Source organism: Papaver somniferum, chromosome 2 (assembly GCF_003573695.1).
Source record: "Papaver somniferum cultivar HN1 chromosome 2, ASM357369v1, whole genome shotgun sequence".
Taxonomy (NCBI): domain Eukaryota; kingdom Viridiplantae; phylum Streptophyta; class Magnoliopsida; order Ranunculales; family Papaveraceae; genus Papaver; species Papaver somniferum.
Window position 1 is genome coordinate 202,291,894 of NC_039359.1, and position 20,470 is coordinate 202,312,363.

At 38.2% G+C, this 20,470-nt stretch overlaps 2 protein-coding genes across 2 annotated transcripts; both read right to left on the bottom strand.

Moving 5' to 3' along the window:
* Positions 1–5,807: 5,807 nt before the first annotated feature.
* Positions 5,808–8,037, bottom strand: LOC113350245 (bifunctional protein FolD 2-like). Its single transcript, XM_026594360.1, has 5 exons — positions 7,836–8,037; positions 7,345–7,528; positions 6,931–7,088; positions 6,560–6,772; positions 5,808–6,252 (listed from the first exon to the last, which is right to left on the bottom strand). Exons 1-5 carry the CDS (start codon positions 7,962–7,964, stop codon positions 6,022–6,024), a joined length of 915 nt encoding a protein of 304 aa, XP_026450145.1. The 5' UTR covers positions 7,965–8,037; the 3' UTR covers positions 5,808–6,021.
* A 581-nt stretch (positions 8,038–8,618) lies between these two features.
* LOC113350244 (bifunctional protein FolD 2-like) lies at positions 8,619–11,887 on the bottom strand. The gene is made up of 5 exons (XM_026594359.1): positions 11,575–11,887; positions 11,237–11,420; positions 10,358–10,515; positions 9,944–10,162; positions 8,619–9,310 (listed from the first exon to the last, which is right to left on the bottom strand). The coding sequence occupies exons 1-5, from the start codon at positions 11,701–11,703 to the stop codon at positions 9,080–9,082; spliced, it is 921 nt and encodes a 306-aa protein (XP_026450144.1). The 5' UTR covers positions 11,704–11,887; the 3' UTR covers positions 8,619–9,079.
* Positions 11,888–20,470: the final 8,583 nt, after the last annotated feature.

A 20,470-nucleotide genomic window follows, 5' to 3' on the forward strand; every position in this document is an offset into this window, starting at 1 on the left:
CAATTATGAGCAAAAGCTACAGAGAATTTACCAGATGAAGTTACACTCCATATCCTCATGTCTCCTTTATGATCAATAACTGGAAGTTCTGTAGCTGCAAAAAATTGGAAAAAGTTTGATGGAATCTGCCATTATCTATCTTTTATCAGTTCTGCTACCTTCATTTCTTTATTGTGTATCATAATATTTTTATCAGGGAATATATCCTTTAAAGCTTTTTCTTCTACCCACACATCATCCCATACTGTAATTTCAATACCATCACCAACCAGCCATCTAGTATGCTCAGTTACCTCTGCAGATACCCAAGAATAATATGATGTGGTCCTTAAGTTTCGACCCTGGTTTATAGAAGGTGATTTACTTGTTTTAGAGCCTTGGAACCCAAAGATACCGAAAAGTCAAGTGGATTTAAATAAACAACTTCTTTGGCTTGGTCTTTATAACATGCAACCAGGATTTGCTAATCCTGACATTGTCAAAGGAATAGCTGGAGCTATGGGAGAAGTACATGAATTAGATCCGCCTGACTGTATGGTACCAAAAGGCAAAGTTCAAAAAGCTCTGGTTTTGATAGATATTCGAGATCCTCTACGTGGAGGTTTTTGGATGAAGAATGCAGCGGGTGAAGAATTTTGGATTAACTTGTTTTATGAAAAGCAGCCTTTTAATTTATGTGGATTTTGTTATAATATAGATCATAAGGAGGTTGAATGTAAGACTATAGAAAACTTTCTTCAGCAGCAGAGAGGTTATCTTTCCTCTACTGCAATTCTAGATCCACCCTCATGGACTAACACGGATATGAGAGGAGTAAAAATGCTCATATTAATCTTCCTCAAGCACAACAGGAGCAGGAAAATCAGCAAGTAATGATTATTTCCTCAGCTAAAGGTCCAAATACTGGAAATCAACTTCCAATGAGTAATACTAATGAAGCTGAGATAGTTTCAAATGAGAATGCCAGCATGCATGCTATAACAGTTAATAAGAATCCAGCATAATAAACGATGACAGTTTCAAAGAATACAGTTGTTCTGAGCCAACAAGATACAAACAATAACTTGATTAATATTCCTTTGGAGTCTTCTCAAACAGCTACTACAGTTGGTTGTGACAATCAAGGTATGTTACGGGTTAATTTTAATAAAACAACTGTGAGACAGGATGTAGTCCATAGACATGGGAAAAGAATTAGAATGGAGGATGGTGGGCCTAGTAACACTAAATGCATGGATTAGCATATCAGACATAATCCAGATAGTTGTGATGTTTTATATTTCAATTTAGATATAAATGTAGAGCAGTATTTGCAGGCTTTAAACCCTCATATAGGTCAGTAAACTGGATTTAGATCTAATATGGATCTTCTTAAATCCTATATTTTCGTAGGAGAATTTGATGTCACTTTTGATGATTTCAATATGAATAACATAGATCCAGATTCAATTCATCCAACTAGAGCCTATAAAAAACCTCTACATGAACTTATTTCTCAGTTTGAAGATAATATTTCAAGTCATATTTCTACTACTTCTGATGATGAATCTTCAGCAAATCCACATGTCAACCTAGAAGGGTCTCCTCCATCTCTTAACTCTTATCCTTCCTTTCATGGTACTGTTTCAGAGCAAAACCATTCCAAACGGTTCAAAGCAACTACTTCAAGCAATGATGGCCAGGTATTAAATCTACATTTCATTTCTTTCACTCATTCTAATAATTATTAGTGTTTCATTATAAAATATTTTGTACTCTATTGTTAGTCATAGTCAACATTACGATTCACATCTCATTTACATTTCAATCAAGATAAAATGAAGATTTTATCTTGGAATATACAAGGATTAGCCTTCAAAGATACTAGAGATTATCTAGGGGATATTATTCACCATAACAATCCAGCTATCATCTTTATAATGGAAACAAAAATTGGAGAAAATAGGGCTAAATCTCTGACCCGAATTATAGTTATCCAAATTCACTGTTCATTAGTTCAATTGGGCTGTCTGAAGGATTAGTTCTGTTGTGGAAAGATGGATTTCCATGTGATATTGTGCATCAAAGATAACATGATTCATTTAATCATTTCATTTAATGCTCCAAAGAAGGAGTGGCTTCTTTCATGTGTTTATGGTTCAACTCATTATGAGATGAAAAAACAGCAATGGGAATTCCTTAAGGATCTCAGTGATAATGTTTTTCAACCAAGGATTGTCATAGGAGATCTTAATGTTCATTTGTCTAGTCTGGATGCCTCTACAAGCAGAAACTCTCTAGATAATTGGGTTTGTAACATCATTAACATTGTCGGATTAATGGACATGGGTTACTCTGGTACTCATCATACATGGTCAAATAGGAACAATGGTAAAGGTTACATACGAGCTAGATATCATGATATGTCTCTTCAGAACTCTCATTGGATTAGAGATTATCTTGACTCTAAGGTTCTTCATCTTCCTTTTTTGGGCTCAGATCATTTTCCCCTGCTGCTCATTACAGAGACCAATGTTATCAAGCCTAGAAATGTGTGGAAATTCTATAGATGTTGGCATAGAGATCCAAATTGCTAATATCTCATTTCGAATACTTGGGATTCCTTTTTAGAGAATGAAAACATCACATAAAAGCTTTCCAAAACTAGAAGGACCCTTTCTAAATGGAATAGACAATATTTTGGTAGAATCGATTTTCATATACAACAGCTTCAACAACTTTTATCTAATCTCCAAGCTTTTCCTTACAGTGATAATATTTCTCATGAAATTCATCTCACTGTTGAAAAGCTAGATTACTGGAAAAAAAGTTGAAGCTGACTTTTGGTAGCAAAGATCAGGAGATCATCGGATTAAAGAGGCAGATAATAACACAGCTTATTTCCACTCTAGATCAAATAGAATAAGATCTAGAAATCATATTTCTGCTCTTAGAGATGCTCATGGACAATGGTATCATACTCCAAAAGATCTCGAAAATCTTCTTACTAATCATTTTTCTATTATTGCTACCTCTACCAAGCCTGTTTTTACTGAGGAATCCTTTAATATTATTCATCCGGTCATTACTTCAAAGGAAAAAGAAGCTTTGATATCTATCCCAACTGATGATGAAATCTATAATGTGCTCAAAAGTATTCCTAGATGGAATGCACCGGGCCCGGATGGATTTCCGGCAGGTTTTTACCAAACACAGTGGCCTACTGTTGGAGATGATATAAGTAAAATGGTGAACAATTTTTTTCATTCATAAAGAAATGCCTCCACACATAAACCAAACCACTACATGTTTGATTCCGAAAAATCGTCATCCTTCAACACCAAATGATTACAGACCCATTGGGCTTTGTAACATAACCTACAAAATAATATCAAAGCTTTTAGTTACCATAATGAAACCTCTGATGGAGAAAATCATTTCCCCCACACAAGATGCTTATGTCCCAAAAAGATACATTAATGATAATATAATCATGACACATGAGCTGATACATTCTATGGAAAGATCTAAGAAAAAACAAGGTCTAGTTGCTCTAAATTGGATATGTCGAAAGCCTTCGACAGGGTGGAATGGTCCTTCATTGATATGATGCTTCTTTCCCTGGGGTTTTGTGAAGAGTGGCGTATTATCATCCAACAATGTATTTCGACAACAACAGTTTCGATTCGTTTGAATGGTAGCATATGTCAGCCTTATAATCCTACTCATGGTCTTAGGCAGGGAGATCCATTATCTCTGTATCTTTTCATCATCTCAATGGAATATCTTACCAGTTCTCTGTTGCACGCTGAAGCTCTTGGATCTCTACAAGGAATCAAAGTTTCTAAAAACTCAATAACTATTAATCATCTGTTGTTTGTAGATGATTGTATGTTATTCTTCCATGCGGATACTGGAAGCATAAATCAGGTTAAAAATAGTCTACAAGAATTTATCCAATTATCTGGTGAGATGATTAATCTTTCGAAGTCTTCGGCTTTCATTACTGGAGATCTTTCCTCAGATCAAAAAATCTCAATTCGAAACATGTTGGAAGTCAAACAGCTTTATCCGGGTCTTCCTATTCTCCTAGGCAAATCCAAAACAAATTCCTTCAGTGCAATTAAAGACTCATATGAAAATATACTACAAGGTTGGTGTTCTAAAACACTGAATCTAGATGCTAGAACAACATTAGTTAAATCGGTTCTGAATTCGATTCCGGCTCATTACATGAGCAATTTTAAGCTTCCAAAAAATATTATCGCCGAGCTTGACTCGATTCAGAGAAGATTTTGGTGAGGACGAAAAAATAATAAAGGACTAAATCTTATAGCTTGGGGGTCTCTTTGTTTTTCTAAAAAAGAAGGGGGGTCGGCTTTTAGAAACTTAGAGTTATATAACAAGGCACTAATTACAAAGCTAGCCTGGAGATTATGTATAGAAGAGGATAAGCCTTGGACTAAAATTGTGAAGGCTAAGTATTCTCCTTACTGTAACTTTCTTCTTCTTCAAGAACCTCATAATAATTCTCCATTGATCTGGAAAGGACTTGAATTAGGTCTTCAAAATGTTAGGAAGTTTCATAGATGGGATGTCAGGCGTGGAACAAAAGTGTTAGTTTGGTATGACCAATGGGTTATAGGTTTAGATGTTCCTCCCACTCCAAATGATAATTTTTCAGAGCCTCCTAGAATAGTTTATGTTTCTGATCTTATGATCCAAAATCCAAAGAGATGGAATGCTCAGCTTGTGCAGGATTTATTTCCAAGAGAAACAGCCGACTTAATTCTCAAAATGCATCTAGTTCAATATGGTAGTGATAAACTTATTTGGGAACCAAACAGATCGGGTGAATTCTCTGTTAAATCAACCTATAATGCTTTGGTTAGGCAAACTCGGGTTACTAATCGCAGAGTTTCCAAAATCTGTTTGGAAACAAATGTGGAAAATGAAAGCTCCTTACAAAGTTAGAGTATATATTTGAAAGTGCCTCAGCAAAATAGTGCCTACTAAAGTAAAGCTACATAGATACAAAATGAAATTGAAACTATTTGCCCTAAATATATACAAGCTGAGGAAACATTAAATCACTTACTTATAAATTGTGATTACTCAAGGTCAGTTTGGCTAAGTATGAATGTGAATGTTGCTGCCTTAAAAGAACAACTTACAGATAGATGTTACTGACTGGATTGCAAGATGGTTTTCTAATTTTAGTACTGCTAATGCTCAGAGATGGAATAATTGGGTTTTAACTGTGATGATAACTTCCAGGTTTCTTTGGAAAAACAGGTGTCTTAAACTATTTGAAAATAAAAACCAAAATGTATATTCTACAATATATTCCATTAAGACCATGGTGATGCAGTGTTCAGAAGAGGATACTAATTCGATGGTTCAATATAACCAAGTTTGGTCTCCTCCGATGAAAGATGAACTTAAAATAAATTTAGATGCTTCTTTTGATTATAATACTTCTAAATTTGGTGTTGGTTTGAGCATACGTGATTCAACCGGCAACTGTGAGGGCATCAGAGGAAGATTCTTCCATGGAGGAATAGATCCAGAGCAGGCTGAATGTCTGGCCTTGAAGGAAGTTGTATGTTGGGCCAATGAAAAAAAGCTTGCACAAAATAACTTTTGAAAGTGACTTTTTAAATGTAATTAACTCGGTCAAGCATGCCACCCCTTCTATCCACTGGATAAATCAAGGGATTGTAGAAGAAATAAGACATCTGCTTAATTCTCCTTACTTTTATGAAACCATGTTAAAAGATCTGCAAACAATGTTGCGCATTTGCAAACAAGTCTAGAACTGAGAGAACTTCTTTTGAATATCATTGTAACATCCCAGAAATGTTTATCAAGGAAATGATGATCAATCTGAAAATATCTTATCAAAAAAATAAAATAAGAAATAGGCTAGATTATCCTATACTGAAGTTTACAGACTTGCTTCTTGCGAGAAAATTAGGCAATACAAAAAGTCGGTCATACAAGATTATTGTTCGATATATGCAATATCAGCACATATGGGGTTTACTGCTCCATTTTACGCTTGGCACCATCGAAGGTATTCCTCAGTAACATTGCAATAGTCATTGGGCCGACACCTCCCGGAACTGGAGTTACCCATCCAGCCACCTCACATACCTGGTCAAAGTCCACATCGCCCACTGGCCTGTAACCTGTCCTATGACTTGGATCAGCCACAGCATTTGTCCCAACGTCGATAACAGCAGCACCGGGTTTAATCCAATCACCCTTAATCTGGAAAATAAGCACTACACTAGTTACAGATCAAGTCAATGAACTCCAAAGAAGAAATAGAAGGAAACACTCATGTAAGTACTGACGGTTTGTGTTTGCTGTATGCCATGCCGATATTGTAAGTTTTGTTCTCATCTACTCTTTCACTTAGAAGAAGTAACAACACAACATAAGCCATACACACGTCTGATATAAGAAATGTTGCATTCTACCGAATATAGACTAAAAACCAAATTCCTGGAAGCCTAGCCATCTAATACTATAGCAAATGAAGAAGCATGAATTTTGTAGCGAAATCCCCACATACCAAATGCGCTTTCCCAGCTGCAGAAATCACAATGTCTGCTTCACGGATGATGCTTTCGAGGCCAGGTGTATGAGAGTTAATGATAGTCACAGTAGCATCAGCTTTCAGAAGAAGCAATGACACAGGTAAACCAACTATATTGCTTCTCCCAATAACAACTGCCCTCTTTCCCTTCACACTTATACCACTGCGACTTAGAAGTTCAAGGCATGCCTGTAAAAGAATAATGGAGTAGCTTTCAAAAATCCAAATAAAGAATCAGATTAACACGGTGTTTACATTCTTTCAGTAAAACAAGTAGTAAGTTGTAAACAATTGTCCCACCGAAAAGGACAACAACATAAAAGCAGTAGGAACGCAAAGTGCAATACCTTTGGGCCACACGGCTGAAACAGGGGATCTCTGCCTTTCATGGCAAGTTTACCAATGTTCATAGGATGAAGCCCATCTACGTCCTTCTCGATACTGATTTCATTCATCACATTTTCTTCAACCATATGGCTTGGCAAGGGAAGTTGCACTAGTATCCCTGCCCAAAGTATAAGCAATAGCAAATGGATAAGGGCGGTGTCAGCCAATGATAGAAATAGTAAACAACAATTGGTTTCTATGATGCATACACCCAAAAGTGCACGTATATATGTGGAAACAAATCAGAATTATAAGAGGGGGTGTGAAACAAAAAAAAATGGAGATCCAAATACAACTACCTAGCTTATATGCTTTTAAACATTAATATGCATGAAAGAACGTTTTATAGCATAGAGGAGATCCTTTGGACTAACCATGGACATCAGGATTAGCATTTAACTCGTGGACTTTGGCGATCAATTCAGCTTCAGAAACTTGTTCAGGGATATCAACATTGAATGACTTAATCCCAACTTCAACACAAGCTTTTCTTTTCAAATTCACATAGCTTTGAGAATCTTTCCTAGAACCTACTAGAACAACAGCAAGTCCAGGAACCTGATAATAACAAAATCAAATATCAACAAATACTGAGAACATACTATAATTCGAGGCTCGAAAGTATAGCAGAGATCAACAAATTGTTCCTTTGAAACGGAAATGCGATTTGAATTAATGTGCAAAATAAAGGAATTGTAACTAGGTAGGGTTGAAAAAAAGCAAAGACTCTTTTAAGTAATCTAACTTGAACCAAGAATGATATCCAAACATTCTAATATGAACACCCATTATGGATCTAAGGTCAAAAACCAATTGAAATTTCAGCATGAAAAGAGAGAGAAAAGATGAATTGTGTGTTATATACCATGCCATATTTCTCAGACAGAAGCTTAACTTCAGTAGTAATTTCAGAGCGTATTGTTTGAGCTATAGCTTTGCCATCAATAATACATGCTTTCTTCTCTTGCTGCTGCTTTTCAGAAGAAGGCGCCATTAGTTAGTGTAGATGATTCTCAGAATTTGTCAAACTCCAACTGTCCAACATTAATTTTCAGTACTTAACTTACTATTTTTGGTTTTGTTTAAGAAAAATGGAATATAAAAATCTTACATCACATGTTCACGGTAAGCTTAATAGGAGGGTCACTAGCACATTGCCACATTGGTCTTCTCTTAGGTCGACACGTTGGGAATAGACAACATGCTCTTCTATGAAGCATTGCCACATCAGTCATCGGCCTTCTTGGGTGCTGTTGTGTTCGCTGGCCATTCATAGACAGGATATTTTTCTGGTTTGTTTTTCGGACTTCGCCGCTGTACGACGCTGTCTCATCATTGGTAGACGGATTCGTTAATCATATGGGCAGCCTGCTAGGTAAAAGATGAACAACTATATGAACTAAGGCAAGTGATCTAACGATATAACTTCAGGGATGAGCCAATCAAACTTCAGTTGATAGGAGTTACAAACTCTGACTCAACCTCAAACCTTAAACTGAAGAAAATATCATAATTTTCTGAATGGAACTCGCACCTAAAATAGAGAACCGAGTTGGTAATTACAATGGTGCTCCTCTGTTATCTGCTTTTCTGCAGGGCGTGAGTGAGTGAGCTAACTAGGAGCACACAGCTCATATAAAAAAGATTACTGTAGGAGAAAACTATTTGATAAGTTAGATTCCGTTTACATGATTAACAAAAAAAATGGAAATACTATCACACACTATAGCAAATGTCTTTGAAGCTCTCCAACTAAACCTACCTGATATTCTAAGAGTCTGCAGCTACTAATCTGTGTAGACGCTTTCAGACAGAAAAGAATTGGTTCAATTCAATATTAAGCTGCAGCATGGGTTTATGGTTCTTCGCGTTTCTGTCAGCCAGTGATCCATTTCAATCATACACTTTCAGTTATAGCACTCACCTTCAGCAGATATTATTGGACTATTGAATTCAATATGAAAAGTTGATAACCATCGAACTTCTTACAGAGTCTAAACCAAATCAAATAAGATAGGCCAGAACTATCTTATTCTATACCAGAAGTTTTATGGGATTTTTGGCATGTCATACAAGATTTTTGTTCGAGGAGGAGCACAGATAGAGAGTTTACTGAGACATTGTACGCTTGGCACCATCCAAGGTGTTCCTGAGTAGCATCGCAACAGTCATTGGGCCCACACCTCCAGGAACTGGAGTTATCCATCCCGCTACCTTAGATACCTGTTTAAAGTCCACGTCCCCCACTAGCCTGTAACCTGATTTTCTACTTGGGTCATCCACAGCATTTGTCCCAACATCAATAACCGCAGCACCGGGTTTAATCCAATCACCCTTAATCTGAAAAATGACCAATGTACTAGTTATGGTTCAAGTCAAGGAATTCAAAAGAACGGGTAGATTAAAACACTACATTCAAATTTTGCAAGTCATACAGATGGTTTGTATTTGCTTTATAATGTGATGTTGAGATTTTAGGCAGAATGCTACTTACTTGAACTTTAAAAAAAAAAAAAAGTAAGTAAAACAACTGGCATAATACACACTTCTACTATAGAATATGTAAGACTAGCTGTTTTACAGTTTCCAGATCATTTCTATTATAACAGTTCTATCAAAAAAAAAAATTCTATTTCATGACAAATATAGTCTTCCTCAAAGAAAAATGTTAAAACAACCATTACGAATAGAAATAACAGTAACAGCCCCCATATTATACAGTGGTAACAACCTTCTTCACTCCTTGCTTCTAAGGGGTTCCCCCGGCAACAGGCTTAAACTTCAAACTTAACAAGGATATTTTGGCTCATTATATGTTACATCTCAGTTTACAGACTATAGACCAGCCATTAAGGATGTAAAATTTCAGTGGCATACAGCAATGGGATGAAACTCAACTTCATGTAAGCTTAACCATCTAATCTAAATACTAGAACTGAAGAAGCAATGAAACATGAAATGAATCTGTCATACCATATTTGCTTGTCCGGCGGCAGCAATAACAATGTCTGCTTCACGGATGATGCTTTCAGAATCAGCAGCACTGGTACGTGAGTGAACGATAGTAACAGTAGCATCAGCTTTCAGAAGAAGCAATGAAACAGGTAAACCAACTATATTACTTCTACCAACAACAACTGCCCTCTTGCCCTTCACACTTATACCACTATGACTTAATAGTTCAAGGCATCCCTGTACAAAAGCACAACATTTTTCAATACAAAACACTAGCTGGAGGCCTAAAAAGTCTTTGCACAAGTTCAGATTGAAAAAAAAAAATTGTTGACATAATTTTTACTTTCTTTCAGTAAGACAAATTGTTTCTTGAAACAACTGTCTCCGGAAAACAAGCATCAAAGGTAAGAAAAAAAGAAAGTATAATAATACCTTTGGGGTGCAAGGCTGAAATAGGGGTTCTCTGCCTTTCATTGCAAGTTTACCAATATTCAAAGGATGAAATCCATCTACGTCCTTCTCGATACTGACCTCACTCAACACGTTTTCTTCACCTATATGGCTAGGCAAGGGGAGTTGTACCAGTATTCCTACCAAAAGCATAAACCACAGTTTCTAAGCAAGCAAACGTACAACTAAATTAAGAAAACGTGATAACCGTACCATCCAAACAAAAAACAAGTAAAAGAAAGTCGGATTAATGATCAATCAACCAGAATATTAAAATAACACCAATCGTTTGATGCTGAATAATATCCTATGACCTAAGTTTGACACTTACCAAACCATAGGTTCGCAGTCTGCAATAAACAATCTTCCTTCCTTCTTTATTCTATAAACTAAAAGTTCTCAGTTAATACCAGAAAAGATTGGTTTAAAGGAGGTAATGATGCTCTTTGTCATGATATATGGGTATAAAGAATGGAAATACCTATCCTTTTCGTCCCGATCAATATACCAGACCGAAAACATTGTTAGAAAGTACTCAACATTGTTAGAAAGTACAAGCTACGTAAGAATGTAGAGCTAACTGAGACCTATTTGGTACTGATGTTCCAGAAATTCACTTTCCCTCCATGCTGGCCATCAAGTAATTCAACATTCATTATAATGAATCTGAGGATTTTACTCTAAAATCAAAAATCAATTGCAACCTAGCCATTTTAACATAAAAAATATTGAATCTTGGATAAACCCCAACCTTTCACATGCGTCTGCAAGTAAAGAAAAAGGGCGTTTGACATCCGGGTGACAAACACGCCAAGCAACTAATTCAGTGCAATAGCATAGAGCAAGTAATTTAGGACTAACCATGGACGTCAGGATTAGCATTTAATTCGTGAACTTTAGCAATGACTTCAGCTTCGGAACTTTGTTCAGGAAGATCAACATTAAATGACTTAATCCCAACTTCAGCACAAGCCTTTCTTTTCATATTCACATAGGTCTGAGAATCTTTCCTACTACCTACTATAACTACAGCAAGTCCAGGAGCCTGAGTTCAAAATGCAAAAGAAATCATCAAATTCACTTCAAAGAATAAGTACTTTTGGAACTGAAATCGACTTCAACAATAAATTAAGGTTGATTACAAATCAAAATTATAGATCAGATGAATTCGAGAGAGGGATGTGAATTGTCTGTAATACCTTGCCATATTTCTCAGTAAGAAGTTTAACCTCAGCAGTGATTTCAGAATGTATGGTTTGAGCTATGGCTTTACCATCAATTATAGATGCTTTCTTGTTCTCTTGTTGTACTTCAGACGAAGTCTCCATTAATGAATGATGGTGATTCGATTTCAGAAGTAGAACCAGAAAAAATGATCTGAAGTCTGAACCTCTAGATCCCTGGTTATGGTTACGTGGGATACAAAGGTAGGTGAGTGTTTTTCTTCGGGCAAAACCCGGACAAGCTCAATTACGGGTAGTCCCCGGCCCTATAGGCGGCACAGACCCAAAGGCGGCTCTATGCACCGAAGGGGACGAATAAGCACGTGTTTAAGGTGAAAGGCAAAAACAAGAGAAAAGAAAAATCTTATCCACAAGAAGGCAGTCCTGCTGTATAGTCATTTAATGTTTGTTAATGATATTTTTTTATTTGAAAGGTGTGACATATGAAATTTAAAGAAACTGTTATGAGAATTTGGGAAATTTTCAGGACAACTAATCAACTATAATAAGTGTTTTATTCACTTCAGTAATACAAGATTTAAGGAATTGTTACGATGGAAAATTTCGGAGGGACCAAAAATATTTGGGTGTGTATCCTCTTCAGAAACGGTAAGAGAGTTCCATAACAACCTTTTCAGCTTCAAACTGGACTCTAACAATGTATCCTCTTCAAAGTGATTATAGGATCAATAACTATGATTTCCTTATTTAGAAGTTTAGTTACAAACATGCAGGTTGGAAACAACATTATGTATCTGATGGTGGTAGCACAGTTCTATCTAAAACTACACTAGTATGGATTGCAACTTTCCATTTAGGCCAATCTGCATTTTGTATTAGAGTATGGTTCGATATTATCATGCTTAACGATTTCTTGAACAACAGTATATACAAATATATCATCGATATGCGTGGAGGATCTTTCCATTAATGCGTATGCACTCTCATAATCAATAGAGGTTTTGTTGTTTTCTAGAATAATTTTAAATATCTAAACCTTCTCCAGTATCGATTCATAAACATGACTGTAATAAGAGACAATCTCGTGAGAGGGATTATCAGCATTGATGATAAATTGATTCGGTTGTGCCTTACTCACTCTTTCTTCCTTGGGTAATTATGAATCAAACCAGGTGGTCTTCTCATTTTCTTTTGAGAGGTCACGGCCTCAACCATAGTTCTACCAAGTGTATGATTAGCACCTTTATTTAAGGTGGTTTGCCCCGTGGTAGGAATTTATAAACCCGCAGGCACGCTTGCAGTTGGTATGTGTGATCTTATCACTTTGACTACATTTTGAAGATTGATAATTCTTTTCACTTTATTTTCACACTATGGGACGAGTGTATCAAGGTGAGACAACATGGGAATATATCACGACAAATTCGGTCGTTCCCTGAAAAATACGCAAGTCTGGCGGTAAAGAGATCGCCTGTTAAAGGTTCTAAATAGCGGATAGCTATTGGGGATTCATATCCAACATAAATACTTAATCATCTTTGTGGACCCATTTTAGTACATTATGGGGGCATAATAGGTCCATATACGGCACAACCAAATATGTGTAAACGTGAAATGTCGGGCTCACATCCAATTACCAACTAGTGTGCACAAAATGGTTAGTTCTCAGTGGATTTAAAGCGAATAATAAAGTTGCACGCATTAGGGAATATCCTCGAGCAGTTATAGGAATGTTGGTACACATGACCAATGCCCTAGCTATCATCAGTATCTTTTGATGGTAGCTTATGCGGAACCATTTTGAGTGTGAATATGGGGTACGGGATGCTCTATGTATATTTTTATTAGACATATAATAATCATCGAATCCTTTTGATGCGAATTCTCTAGCATTGTCAAGTCATATCGACTTGATAGGGTAATCAGGGTGGTGAACCCTCAATAAAAATGAAAATTCTCGTTTACTATCTTTAGATGGGATGGTATCGATCATTTTTTTTTTTTGCTAAAGAACAAGCTTTGAAAAATTAATGATGTATTTTTAATATAGTTAATGAAACAGAATTGGAGAGAGGTTACGCATCAATTGCTTGAGAATACCAATATTGTGTTAGAGTAACAGTTTAACAAGTTAGTGACTGGTAGACGTTGTTACTTTACATTGTATAACAGTGTTTTTCCTGTTGGTGCATGAAAATGGGTAACCCTAGAGAAAGGACGGCGACATAATCTGTGGGGATACCTTCATGTAAATTGGGGACTTGGGGTACTAAGCCCAACCCTTTAGAGAAGTTGGGTTGCCCCAAGTCCAAATTCCAAAAGGAAAATAACTTAAGTTTTTGGTCTTCTTGGACTCGTTAGTCAAGGGTGACTGGAAGAAGAGGAAAATGATAGTTTGATAATATTGTTAGAGCATAACTCGGTTGAGCCCACCAAGCGTTGGTATATCAAGTTTGGTTGTCATATTTTAGTGAATCAAAACTCATGTTAAGAGTCGCTTGATTATGTACTAGAGTCAACTTCGTATAGGTTAGCTTGAAAGTATTAGGATAATGAGACATTACAAGTATTGCGAAGACTTGAAGATGTGAAGAAGCAAGGAGCTACAACGACAACAATCATCCTTCCACTTGAGGTTAGTGATACTTTACTTGAAATGTTTCATTCCCTAACGTATCTTTCAAGTCGTGCATGTTGAAAACAAAACTGTGAAGCATATTTGAACTCTAGATAGACATAGTATTAAGGAATACGATACGAGATTTATTGCTTAACCATTAAACTTTGTAGATACGACATCGCCATAATCATTTGAATTCTATTGTGATTATGTATGTGTATGAGATGAGGATTTCATCCTAGGGAACAATGTTTTACATGTGTTCTAAGGAAGTAAGTTCATAAACTTGTTTGTGAACCAAAAAGGAAATTGCCAGGTGTTATTGGTTTTGTTATTCATTGCATACCTTATGAACAACCAATATGTGTGATTGAGTATAACCGTTCATGACTTGTTTGTGTTCTTGGTAGAACTATTCACAAAGGCCTGACTTATGTATTGGTATGACTTTTATTAGTGAAACCGATATTAAGTAATCACCTGAGATGGTATGATCGGGTTTGTGATTTTATGTCTGACCAAATATGGGAAAGGGGAACCGATCCTAGTAAGAGGTGCAGTAGGTCAAAAAGGGGAACCGAACCTTGTATGAGGTGCAGCAAGGTTTATAGCAGAAAGGGGAACCGATCCTATGAACATGTGCAACACGTTTTTAGGCAAAGGGGAACCGATCCTATGGACATGTGCAACACATATGAGTTAGATACCATATATATGTGGGGAACCGATCCTAGTACCTAGTCAACCGAATTTTGGAAAGCTAGTGTGACTATACACAGTACTCGCATGGAAGGTAGATCCTAGTCTCAGATGAACCAATTCTAGACGTGTTTGGAAGTGTGGCAAATCGGTTTCAAGGTTGTAAGTGTGAAAGAGAACTTACAAAGTAAGAATGTCGATATACTTTGAACACGTGCTATGAATGTTTATTTCTTTAATTGTTCAAAATTATTCCTTAATATCTAAGGGAAGAGAATCCCAGGATCGAAACATAAATAAGTTAAGAATCTTTTAATTAAGTTTATTAATTTCATTTTGTAGGGAAATAAGAATTGGTAATGTGCATTTATTAATTAGAGATTTTCCGAGAGATTTCGATCATTATTTTTGGACATAGCATTTCCAGGAATTATGGAAACCGAATTTGAAATTATATTGCATATCTTGAGAATATTTTCGGTTTTGAAATTCCTTGATGTCCAAACTTCCTTGTTTATAAATACTTGAAGTTTTCCTTTCTAGCAAACTAATCCTTCGTAACAACAAGCTTCCTCTTTGTTGTGTTTTTACTGGTGTAGATGCCTATTCGGAGAGGAGAGTAACCTAATTAGGCGAAATCTCTTACGGACACTCAGTTTAAAGTATTCTTTGGGATTGAGAAACTCTAGCGTGTACCGTTCGTGGGAAACTAGATAATTGCGGTTTATGTTTTGTTTTCATTGATTTGATTGACTAACGGTGGTTGAACTTTGATTGCACCTAGTTTGTTTATGCTTGAGAATCTTCTATTCTGATATAATAAGATTCACTCAAACTAGTTCAAAGTTTCGACATGGATCTTTATACCGTTGTTAGTTCTAAAGACGATCTTGTGATAATCCATTGTTAACAGACTCCGTTCTGTGCGTGATTGATCACAAGAGATTCAAGTGATTGTGTGCAGGTTATTACTGAAGATCTAATAAGATTTGAAGATGAAGAAGATATTGAAGATTTCTGATTTGTGGGTTCATAATATTTGGTGTGCACAATACTTGTTTCGGTAAAAGAGGATCCAATTAATAATCGATTTATCTTTGTGATAGATTGGATTGATTAATTGAGTAGATCGACATCAACACAATTCTTTGTATTAATAGTGTCGTTGGCTTAATCTTAAACGATTAATTCGGTAATTGAACATAAGATAGATCTAAGGACCTGACGAAGGAGTTTATGTTAAGATAAACAGAAGAGCCTTTGCCCGACTCATATCACTTGGTTGAAGAGAGTTGACACCAAACAGATTTGTTGTTCCTTTACTGTTTGGAATACGATCCAAAGTAATTGGTCCAAGTACGTGACTTATTTATAAGTTGGAGGCGTGGTAATACAGACGGAACTAGGTGAACTATAGGTTTAGTTGCTTGGTCTCAACTATACGAAGTTAGGTGTAATTTTGTGTAGCGGCTTAATACTGAGAGTATTCAATTATGGACAAGGTCCCAGGGATTTTCTGCATTTGCGGTTTCCTCGTTAACAAAATCTTGTTGTGTCATTATTTGTGGGTGAAAACCGTTTCTGCCGATTTTGGTAATTTCGTGTGAGTGGGTGAGAAACTTGGTCTAAACCCTAAACAATGTACTGCACGGGAGTACTTTTGATTCGAGAGATCAATCTGTACAATCCTGGCCTAAACCAAGAAATGGCCGTTCCAGTCTTGCTTCGGTCACAAAGTGAAGGAGAAGGGTTGGTCTTAGAGAGGGAAGCGAAGAAAGTGTTGAGACCAGAATCGTTGATTCTGGAAGTATGGCGTTTTGTGACTTGTATCAGAAAATTGGACTGGCTACCTGAGTGAAAAGCTATCAGGTGATTTCTGGATATATATTGTTCTCTGACCAAAAACTTGTCGTTTGGTGGAGATAGGTGAGACCTATTTATACAAGTCGCAATAAAACGTACCCTGGTCTCGTAGGAAGTGAAAACGGTTGAGTGGTGGAAGAAAGGCGTAACGGGTAACGCCTGGAATTGATGTTTCCATAATGAATGATACGTTTCACCATTACTTCTTGCCATTACTAACCTCCTCACTTTATGAAACTTTCTTGTAACGGGCGTATTGCACGCCGCACGCTGTAAACCGCCAGACCAATACCATGATGAGTATCCCCCAGTTTGTGACATGTTTTGATGTCTCGAGTGTTTTCATAGAAAACATGTAGAACTTTTCTACGTGTGACAAGTTGAAACTGAGAGGCTTGCCGCATGTAAATAGCATGTGATGTTATTAGGCTCGTCTTGGATGGTCGCCTAAAACATTCCACAAGCTCGCCGACTTGGTGGCGAACTTCGATGGCTAAGATCGCATCTTATGAAATAAAGGTAGCCGTTGATTGTGGTTACCTTGTGTTGGCGCTTGAAGATGGCGCAGTGGCGTTTAGGTGCACGCTAGTAGCAATGCGGCATGGCTGGCATGGCTCTGCATGTCAGTGGAACGGTGGTGCAAGTGGCGCTTGGCGTAGCCATGGCCATTAATTTTAGGTGGCTGGTCACCTGAAAGTTGCCACAAGTCTGTCAGCTCGGTGGCGAACTTGGATGGCTGAGATTGCATCTCATGAGGAAGGATAGTCGTTGATTATGGCTACCTTCTGTCGGCGCCTGACAACTTTGTCTAAATTAGGGTTTGGTATGCCGAAACCCTAACTAGCGTATATGGCATGTCGTTTGTCATGTGCACCTGGCATGGGCGTTTGGCAAGTTAGGCATGCCGATTGGCATGTGCGTCTGGCACGCGCATTTTGGCGGGTTTGGCATGCTGCATGGCATGTTTGGCATGCCAATTAGCATGTGCGTCTGGCACACATGTTTGGCGGGTTTGGCATGCTGCTTGGCATGTTTGGCATTCCGATTGGCATGTGCGTCTGGCGCGCACGTTTGGCGGGTTTGGCATGCTGCTTGCCATGTCTGGCATGCCGATTGGCATGTGCGTCTGGCACGCACGTTTGGCGGGTTTGGCATGTGCGTCTGGCATGTGCGTCTGGCATCCACGTTTGGTGAGTTTGGCATGTTTGGCGTGCCGATTGGCATGTTGGCGCGGGTTTTTGGAATACCATCTTAGTATGGCAACCTCTTTTAAGGCTGTAGCGGATTTAATTGTCTAGTTTGGCTAAGCATAGTTTCGACCACAGAGTCTAGTGTGCTGCGAGGGGCGCGAAACCCTAATTTTTGCAAGTTAGTCGGGTTTATGAGTTTTTGGTGAGTTGTCACAATAATTGGATGGATTTTGTATGCTGCCACAAAAATCCTTATTTACAGAATGCATTGTGCTTTCCGTCTGAGCATTTTGTGCAATGGCCTTAATTTTGGTACTTGGAGGTTCATGTTACTCTGCTGCGAGCGAACATAAATCCGTCATGCCATACCGATATTAAGGGTTCTGCCGGGGAACATATCACAAGAAAGTACTCAGTGAGTCTTGTATTGGCGAGGTGCCGAAATTTACAGAGCGTTTGGGAAGGTTGCTACATTCACCAGTCTGGATAAATTTCATGTAAATATATTGAATGGCTCAATAAATATGCTGGTGGAGAGGTTAGCACTCACGGCACCGTTTTCTTGCAGAGTGACGTCAGTTGCAAGGTTTTACGATTTTGACCCTAAGCTAAAAACCACCATCAACATTAAGTCCCCTGCTTAGCACGTAACAATGGAATTGTTGCGGGGTAAGCATGAGATGGTAACAGATGAGAGTAAAATCGAAAGAGAAAGACATGAAGAAATTGCCGAGGAAATTCAACTAACCTTTGGTCGAAGGCATGAGGAATCCGTGATCCTTGAGTTGGCGGCTTTTGCATAAATTCGTCTTAGCCGTGGGATGTTGGTTCCAGTGCGGCGTCTTTGGATACTGGTTAGTGAATGGTTCACGGCGCTGCTGGCTAGGTTACGGAACGTATAGAGATGGCGCTGCTTTGAACGGCCAGGATGACGCATCCTTGGCTGGTGGAGATGGCGTCGCTGGATTAGACTCGGAATGGCCGAGATGGCTGCTGGCTTGGACACGGACTTTTGGCGCGGGGATTGAACGTGGAGACATTGGCGTTGGCTTGGCGTGGAGCCTTTTGCTTGGCTTGGGACGCGGAGCTGTTGGCTTGGATTGGCCGTGGCGTTGCTGGCTTGGCTTGGCCGTCGCGCTGCTGGCTTGGCTTGGCTTGGCCGTGGAGATTAGCGCCATGGAATGTCAACACCGCGGGCCCAGCTACCTTACTTCGTGCGTGTCTCAAAAGAGAAACCTTTCTCTAGTCGAACTCCAAAACACCATGCCTATAAAAGGCGTTACCTATCTTCCTTAATTTCGTATTGTTTTCTTTGTTTTGACATCTTGGTGCTAGCGGCAAAGGCTTGGATCGGCGGAGAGAGCAGCAGCGGAAGTAGGGGAGCGTATTTTAGGTATGTTTCTCAATGTTTCTTCCTTTGTTTTCTCTTCTGTGTTGGTGTAAACCCTAGTCATAGGCATATCCTCCATAAACCCGTAGAAATACTCTTGTATGAATTATTCTTCTATGCTAGCAGTATCGTAAATAATATTAGCTGTCACATTGATGGTAAGGAAGCCAATTATTATGCAAAGTAGGCGTGCACGAATGGGTGGCCGCCATTAGTTCTTCTCCCACGAAAACCTAGCTTTAGGGATTCCTTTTCCTTTTGTGGCCGTGTGCACAATTTCTGTGGTGGGAAACACTCTCCCTTTGGTCGAGAGCATACTTCCTGCTGCGAGACACAGTTTTTGCTAGGGGCACGTTTACCGCGGAAAAACATGGCTTGTTGAAGCGAGTATCGGTCTCCACTCTTTTGGCTATGCGTGTTCCTTTTGGCTACGTGTGCTATGACTTGCAACCAAAATAAATTGGCTTGCGACCAAAATAGATTCTCCGCCGATGATAAAGTAGTCCTCATGCACCCCCCCCCCTCCCTTTTTTTTGGCAGTAACTTTTCTTCGTTTTGCTCCATTTTAGTTACTTTGGAAGTGAAAGCAGTATAAGAAAATCTTGTTAGGATGTCACCTGAGAACAGTCATGTCGCTATGTCAAAAAAAATTAGAAACTCCAAGCCCAACACGGATGACGAATTCTTTACACAGTCTGCCACAGTTAAAAGAAACCATCCCAAATATGTGGCTATCCTTCTGGTGGTTCAGAAAATGAAGGAGACGCCCCATCAGTTCGGCCAGGGCGCGTGATACGATTTTGTCTTCAGAAAAATGAGTATCCTGCTTCTCCTATTGACTTCAGGGCTTGTCAGAGTCCATTGTGAAAAAGCGGGGGTCTAACAGCACCATCCAATATTTCTCTTAGCAATCTGTATGGACTAACTCCGAAATACTTTCAAGAGAATCAACTAAACAGTCAGACTCAATTTTAGGTAAAAGTATCTCAAGGAGTTAATATCTCTCTATTGTTTTGATTTACTCGAGCTAATAGAAATCAGCGAGTCTTTAATCAAACACAAGGAATAACTTGGATGGTACCAAATACCAATATCTAAGGATCAATCAATGACAATCAACAACCAAAGACTTGATTACTCTAATTGATG

Excerpts from the sequence above, each read along its gene's own strand:
- LOC113350244 (XM_026594359.1), bottom strand. The coding sequence starts at position 11,703 with ATGGAGACTTCGTCTGAAGTACAACAAGAGAACAAGAAAGCATCTATA. Across the intron at positions 10,516-11,236 it reads TGCTAATCCTGACGTCCATG|GAATACTGGTACAACTCCCC; the intron begins GTTAGTCCTAAA and ends TGCTTTTGGTAG. Across the intron at positions 9,311-9,943 it reads CCGCCGGACAAGCAAATATG|ATTAAGGGTGATTGGATTAA; the intron begins GTATGACAGATT and ends GTCATTTTTCAG.
- LOC113350245 (XM_026594360.1), bottom strand. The coding sequence starts at position 7,964 with ATGGCGCCTTCTTCTGAAAAGCAGCAGCAAGAGAAGAAAGCATGTATT. Across the intron at positions 6,773-6,930 it reads TTCAGCCGTGTGGCCCAAAG|GCATGCCTTGAACTTCTAAG; the intron begins GTATTGCACTTT and ends ATTCTTTTACAG. Across the intron at positions 6,253-6,559 it reads CAGCTGGGAAAGCGCATTTG|ATTAAGGGTGATTGGATTAA; the intron begins GTATGTGGGGAT and ends CTTATTTTCCAG.